Source organism: Lathyrus oleraceus, chromosome 5 (genome assembly GCF_024323335.1).
Source record: "Lathyrus oleraceus cultivar Zhongwan6 chromosome 5, CAAS_Psat_ZW6_1.0, whole genome shotgun sequence".
NCBI lineage: Eukaryota > Viridiplantae > Streptophyta > Magnoliopsida > Fabales > Fabaceae > Lathyrus > Lathyrus oleraceus.
Window position 1 is genome coordinate 363,110,571 of NC_066583.1, and position 8,016 is coordinate 363,118,586.

At 36.2% G+C, this 8,016-nt stretch overlaps 2 protein-coding genes across 2 annotated transcripts; one reads left to right on the top strand and one right to left on the bottom strand.

Annotated features, from left to right (window-relative positions):
- Positions 1-413: 413 nt before the first annotated feature.
- Positions 414-1,694, bottom strand: LOC127084717 (fe(2+) transport protein 1). Its single transcript, XM_051025225.1, has 3 exons — positions 1,054-1,694; positions 805-954; positions 414-719 (listed from the first exon to the last, which is right to left on the bottom strand). Exons 1-3 carry the CDS (start codon positions 1,642-1,644, stop codon positions 414-416), a joined length of 1,047 nt encoding a protein of 348 aa, XP_050881182.1. The 5' UTR covers positions 1,645-1,694.
- A 4,990-nt stretch (positions 1,695-6,684) lies between these two features.
- On the top strand, positions 6,685-8,016 carry LOC127080727 (uncharacterized). The gene has a single exon (XM_051021026.1). The coding sequence runs from the start codon at positions 6,685-6,687 to the stop codon at positions 8,014-8,016; it is 1,332 nt and encodes a 443-aa protein (XP_050876983.1).

Here is an 8,016-nt window from a genome sequence, read left to right on the forward strand (position 1 = left end):
AAAAAATCAAAATTTTACTGTGTTATATTTATTTATTTGTGACAAATATGCTTTATTTTTTTAATGTATGAGTCAGGAAACATCTACTTTGGTGACCTTTAATGAATCTCAATTGCTTATAAACTCTTGCTCATGAAAGAATGAGGATATACGCATTCTTTTATGGATTATAGAATGCTAGGAAGCAAATAAAGAATAACAAAACATGTAAAAAAAATAAAAACAACACCAATGAGCAAAATCAGAATGAACTATAAACAAAGTAACTATATTCCATCAAATAATGAAGTCACAAAAACGTGATTCCTAGACTAAACTAGAATAATAGGAAACCACACTTTTCTTAAAAAAATGGTTACAACTAACTAACATAAAAGTTATATGAGTAAGAACTAAACTAAGTTAACTATATTTTAAGCCCAAATTGCCATAACCGACATGCCTCCTGCACCTAGAAAAACAGCTATATAACACAATAATTGAAGCTTGATTCTACTTTGCAACTTTGTACCCATAAATTCATTAGCCAATAAATCAACAAGTGCCATGTAATTGAGAAGCCCTGCAGAAATAGCATTTAGAACCCCTTCTACAATTAGTGCAGTTGGACTAGTGTCACTATACACTTCCGATAATCCAATCCCTAATGCTATCCCAAATGGCGTCGTCACTGAGAAAAAAAATACCATTATCACTTTCATCTTCACTCCATAATCAGCCTGTAAAAAATATACATAACACATTAGAGTCGTATAATAATAGTAATAGTGATAATAATAATAATAATAATAATAATAATAATACCTGTAATATGCAACCACCCAAACCCATTCCCTCAAAGAGTTGATGGAAGCAAAGTGCAGCAATGAGAGGCTTTATTGTGCAAGGATTCTCCGAAGCACCCATTGACAAACCAATCACTACTGAGTGCACCACAATTCCTAACTCCAAAACCTGAACCCAATTCCACACACATCATATCAACAAAACATGAAACAAGAAACAAGAAACTCAACATAAATATAAGATTTAATAACAAAGAAATTAATTAACCTGAGCCACAACACGGTATCGAAGCAATTGTTCGGCATTCACATTCTTCTCATGTCCATTTGCAATCGCAAGACCATGACCATGAACATGACCAAGTTCCAATTCCTTTGTCGTTTCCAAATTATTCACAGAAGAAGACATAGGAAGTTTCTTTTTAAAATAACTTAAAGAAAATGAATCAACCATGAGAGTAAAAATGGCGGAGATCATAGCAATGAAAGTGGTGAATGGGAATTTATGCCAAGGGTGTTGAGGCAAACAAGGAGAAGTTAAATCCGCAAATGAATCTGGCATCACGTGCATATAACCGGTAGCAAGTATAACACCGCATGCAAAAGCTTTTATAACGACGAACAAGTCTCCGTCGGGTTTTAAAGCCGGAACCGAAGTTGTGAAAATCGGAATGCAAACACCAATCATGCTTGACAATAATATGCAAAATATTGCAATTACCTTTAACTTTAGTGCTTCATTTTTATCGTGACAACCACCTTCATATTTCGATGAACATTCTTCACACGAGACTAATGGTAATGATAATAATAGAAATAGAATGGTTACAACTACAACGTTGGGGTTGTTTCTTACCATATTTATATGAAAGAAACAACTGAACTGAACTTGTTAGGGAGAAACTGTGATGTGAGAAATGAGTGTTTGTTATAATGAGAGGTTTTGAGAGCTTTTATAGGCAGAGAGTATTTCATAGTTTAGATGTGAAAATGATGAAATTACTTTATTGCACTTAAGTTAAAGTGTTTTTATATATAATTAGGGGTAGATTTGGAAGAATGGAGAGAGTGTGGTTGCTTGCGTTGGGTGTGTGGTAAATATGGTTCCTTGAAAAACTCAATTGCTCTTGATCCATCATGGCATAAGTAAGACACATGCTTCAACTTCTTTTTTATTTAAAGAGACACAATTATGACATATGTGAAAATGAATGATTGCATGGAAGAGTGACACTTAGCTTTTTTTTCTCTATAAAACTAGTTGAAATCTGAGAAATATTGTTTAATTTGATAATTTTATTATAGAAATTGAAAATTAAAAAATAGATTAACTGAAATATTCAACAACAATAAATAAGTAGTTGATTTAATATATCATGGAAACAATTATTATTGAGTTGACATCGACATACTTGTAGGCATAACAATTCATATAGTATATGTAATACCCCAAATTTTACCCTCAGATTAGTCGATTCAGGTCGCATGTCATCTCATTTTCGCATCAGCTAACTATTAACGGGTTGTATAGTTTTGTTTCGTTTTGCAGAAACCGCGTCTGGTACACTTTAGTTGTTAAAGGGCAAAATGGTCATTTTCACGTTGTTTACTGACAGTCCTTGAAGCTAAGTTATCATCAGGGATTTATTGAATAATTAGGGCTTTCGCTTCCGAGTTTTTTTATTTTATTTTCATTGTCTTTGAGGATAAACAGAGATGCACGGTAACTTTTGGCATCAGGATTTTTGAGATACGGTAATTAATTCAACGGGCTGAGACTCTGTCGTCAATTGAGTTCCGAGACATTTATTTTGTCACTTGGGTTGGAGTATGTTTGAGACATTAAGCTGGTTCGGTTCAAATCGGGACAAGATTCCATGCGGCGGAATTTCTGTTTTAATCAGTCTATTTTTCTGTTCTTCTGCTATCTGCCAGTTATTTTTGAAGCCAAAGCAGTAGAAATTCTGATTCAGATTCGGGTTTTGATTGTTGTTTGATTGAGGTTTATGGGCTGAATTGGTTTATGGTTGGGTATTTTATTCAGAGACGCAAATTGAATTTTAATGCGGAATACATTTCTGTTTTCACTGTTAATCGGTTTTCTCTGCTTCCTTCCTGTTTTAATTCATTCAAGACTATCATCAATTCTATCATCAAGCGCGATTTTAATTTGGAAATATTGGATTGGAACTGAAGGTTACATCATGTTTTAAGCAACACGGTGTGAGATGACGAAGTTTAATTCATTTGGGTTTTTCTGGAATTGATTCATATTGGTTTCATACGGTGAAGTTGGTTTTATTATTAATCGTCTAAATTTAACTGATTAATTTCATTCAGAGAATTTTGACCAAGTTGATTTTTAATCAGATATTGTTTTGGGTCGTTCGGTTGCGACAAAATTAAATCATGGAAAGAAGAATCAAACGTTGTTCTTGGGTAGAAATGTTTGTGAATTTTATTCATAAATAATTTTATTACAAATTATAAAAGGAAATACATTTTGATTTTTATTTCTAGGTCCTATGATCTTCATGCCGGTTCTTCATGTTTCTTCATCCGATGTTTCCTTCCGTACCTGCACACAGACAAAGAACAGAAAAGCGGAGTAAAAAATGTTAGAATTTATTTTGACACCCTCAGAAAAATGTCATCACTGGGTGTCGGGAGGGCACGACAATTACCGAAACCAGCTCCCATTCCGATTCGCGAACTCGGCATCAACCGGTAGTATCCGTTCTTTTCGGGACAGCAGAGAAGAAGAGAAAAAGAAGTCCTGGGCCGAAAATGATTCTGCCGGAAAATTGTTTCGAAGCCAAACGGATTACCCACATGAATCTAAAATCCATATCCCTCTATCAAGTAAATATATCCAAGACAAATCCAAATATCCAGATTTCAAAGCCAACCGAAAATCCAAGTCTGGAGCTATGGATCCAAGAAGAATATTTTGGCAAATCCAATATCTGAAAATAAAACGGATATCTAAATCAACATCAGAAAAGAATCAAACTCATCCAAGATCCGTAAATCATAATTAAATCCAAAACAATATCATCCAGCAAATCCGAAATAAAATCAATAAACGTAAAATCCGGATCCAAAAGCACAACAACAACATAACAAACCCGTTCAGTCAAAGACTCATTAACAATCTGTTCCGAAAATACCTCAACAAATCTAGCAACAACTTCAGCGGAAATCATGAAAAATCAAAGCCCACGGTGGATTCGAGGGGGATATAAATATTAAGAGGGATCCGCAATCCTGAGGGGGAAAGAAAAAAAGCCAGAATCGCAGCTTCGTCGTAACGGATCAATGTTGGGAACTCGTGGCGGCCGTGGATCCTTCCGATTGCCACTACCACCGGGACCCATTACCGTCATCGAGCAACGCCTCAGTCGCAAAACATCATCGGCTAACGAACCTCAACAAACGTCGTCGATAACAAACGCGTACAGGTAGGATTTTATTACCGTAAATCGTTTTGCTCTGATGTGTGCATTTCAGGTTTAAGAAGAAGATTCGTAGGATAGAAGAAAGAAACATGGAGCATGCAACAATGGCTGCCGCCGGCGGTATAAGGATTGACAAACCCTAGCAGCAAGCACAAAGCCAAATGACCTTTTTCTTTTCACGTTTATCTTGTCTGTTGGGTTTTGGTAAATTGGTATTAGTAATTGTTTTAAATAAAAAAGCACCACTAGTAGTCAATTAGTCATTAACATAGTAAATTGAAAAGTTTTCTAATAACTTCTAATTAATAAAATTAGTAACGTTAATAATTGCTATTAAGTAAGTTTTTTTTATATAACTTTTACGTAACAAATTTTCTTTGTTAAAAAAAAGCTAGGTACATAATTTATAATCAAGTTTGTTTTTGTTATTTAGATTAATTTGTTTTTATTCATAATCTATAATTAATTTGTTTTAAAAGCTAGGTACATAATTTATAATTTGTTTTTATCATTCTCCACCGTTTAAAAAAGGATAATAATAACACAGTTTTTTTTAATATTTAGATTAATTTGTTTTTATTTATTTACCGCAAAAGTTAAAAATAAGTTCTTTTCTTAATCAAAAAACCTTTCAAATTAAAACAATTTGTTTTTTAGAAAAAAGGCATTAGCCTTAAAATAACCCTTCCTTATCAAAAATATAAAAAAATATATAATAACTTTTCTTTTCAACAAAGAAAAATCTCAAAAATTCAGTTTTGACTTATCCGTTTCATTTTCGTCTAACCCCCGTTAATTTGTTTGTTTCAGTTTATCATTATTATTTCATTTGTTCGTTTTTGTTCCATGGATGTAATTTATGCGAGGCCATGGTCGCGGTTTATTTTATTTCGCATTTTTGGGGATTTGTAATTTACGCGAGTGGTCGCGATGCTTTCCTTTACTGCTTGCTTTATTTTCATATTTTTTATGCCTGCCATGTAATAATTCTGTTGCTTGCATGTTTTTACCGTTTTGCCCTCCGAAGGAATTAGGTTTAGCAGTGTGACCGCCGAGTCAATAACCCTAAATTTTGACCCTTTTCAAACCCTTGACCGTTTCCAAAACCTTAATAGCCTAGGCGTCCCGCCGTGGACGAAAACGCCCTTTACCCTAGCATTAGGTCAAAGAGTCGTCGTACTCTGCTTTAGGGTTTCCCGCCGTGGAATCCCTAATTTTAGCCCTAATTTCAATTCAACGCCTCAACATAGAAATAGGAGTTTCAACGCTCCACGTAAGCGTTTCCTTAAGAAATGCTTATGCCCCATCGAAACCTTGACCACAGTCAAGAAGTTTCTAGCCTCCCTTTCGAGGGGAACTACAATTACTCTGATTCCATTCCCGTCAGGATATGTAGGCACAAGATGCGACGTCTTGCCGAGTAAATTTAGGACTAACCCCTTAGGTCTTTTAGGTCACTCTATCCCTTAGCTTAGTATTTATTTAAAGCAGATAATAAAAATAAAAAAGCATACAGTAAACAAAAGGTTCCTGTAGAGTACTACAGAAGTTTAAGGTGCTAGTACCTTCCCTAAGCTTAGTCAACCCCTTACCTAGAGCTCTCCTCGCATTGGTTTACAATGCAAAAATAGGTTTTTCCCTCTTTTGACCTTTTCCTTCGGATAAATCAAAGAGCGGTTGTGAATTGAATCGTGATTCAAACTAATTAATAGTTTGGTATCCTATTTCCACCGCAACAGAAAATGGCGACTTCACTGGGGAACAACATAATTAAGGGTTGCCCCTATTTTGTTTATTGTATGATATTTTATACTATTAATTGTCTGTATATATTATTGTGTATTATGGGGGGTATCTTTGTTGTGAGATAAGTCCTACACCCGGATTTGAGTGAACTTATTATAGGAGGTGATAGATTCAACGAAGCTTATAGGGAGTTGAATCCCGACCAAGCCGACTTGAGAATCACCGCTCAGTTGAGGCCCTTTTGAAAGGTAGTTCTTTTGAACGAGTAATCGTGAAGACACTTACTATCTTCGATGGGAGCCTATGACACTAGGGACCGTAGTTACCTTAACACCACTTTGGCCTTATATAGGACGTAGTGCGGGGACTATGAGGGAGTAATCCCAAAATAGTTGCTACGCGATACCACACTCAAAAGAGGTTCTCTTGAGAATATTATTAACCACCGAGTCAATTGGGAAATTGATAATATCCGAAAGATGGACTGATGACTTTGGGCACCGATTTAGAACCCTTGTTCCGCAGGTACAATTAACCCTATAGTACATACCTCTGTAGGATGGGTAGACCTTGACTTCCGCTCATATACCTTTAACCTAGGACTTTGTGTGTTTATGTTCATTACATCCATAAAACATCACATTGCATTACATCTCATGGAATTCAAACTTTATTTATGAACATTGCAGGCTACCATGGATTACAATAAGAGAAACACCTTGAAATACTCTTTTAAGAATTTTAAGTTGGATGACCTAAGGAAGCTAGGAGCTTTGGTTGAAGATCAAGAGGGGTTCAAGGACAAGTACGGAAGGCTATTATCCTTATTGAGAATCCAAGTGAAGGATGGGCTTCTTTCTACGTTACTACAGTTCTATGATCCGGATTACCATTGTTTCACGTTCCCAGATTATCAGCTATTACCTACCTTAGAAGAGTACTCTCAGTTGGTGGGGTTACCTATTATGGATAAGTCTCCGTTCCCTTTCTTAGAGAAGGACCCTAAAGAGGAAGACATTGCTAAAGCCATATGCTTAAAGGTGTCCGACATCAAAGGCAACATGATCGCCAAAGGCGGAACTGTAGGGTTACCTACGCATTTCTTAATCAAGAAAGCCCAATATTATGCCGATCATTTAAGCATGCCTACCTTTGAAACAATCCTTGCTTTGCTTATTTATGGAATGCTACTCTTCCCAAGTTTTGAAGGATTCGTTGACATTAACGCCATCAAAATATTCATGAAGAACAATCCAGTACCAACGTTATTGGGTAACACTTATCATTCCATACATCTCCGGAATTTTCGTGGTGGAGGAATGATCACCTGTTGTGTGCCTTTATTATACAAGTGGTTTATTTCGCACTTGCCCAAGTCTTTTTTGAGTCTTGACAAGGGATTTTGGTCACCACGGGTCATGGCGTTGACACACTCGGACATCGTTTGGTATAATCGTGTGTATGATGGAATACTAATTATTGACAGCTGTGGAGACTTTGCCAACGTACCTTTACTTGGTTTTAATGGAGGAATCAACTACAATCCAGTCCTAGCTCGCCGACAGTTAGGGTATCCCTTGAAAGAACCGCCTAAAAGTGTTCATGTGGAGAAAATCTTCTTTAAGGGTGACAAGGAACTTCAAGATCAGATTGTATCCGCTTGGCGTCATTTGCACAAGAAGGGAAAAGAAAGTTTGGGAAAGCCGAATTGTGTGTCCATGGAACCTTATCTTCGTTGGGTCCGGGAAAGAGCCATCAAGCTGAAGATGCCTTATCCTCGCCAAGATCCTTTACCTCCGAGAAGAGAACCTGTTTTAGTATTCATGTCCGAAGCTGAAAAGTTGGAAATCGCTTTGAAGAGAGCACAACATGAGGCAGAAACGTGGAAAAATAAATATCAGGTTATCGTCAGTGAGAATGAAGAGCTACAAAAGCAGCTGCAGACGAAGAATGAAGAAGTGCTTTCCTACAAAAAGAGAAGAATCTACGAGGATTTATTTTCCTCCGACTCTCCGCCTACTCGTTGA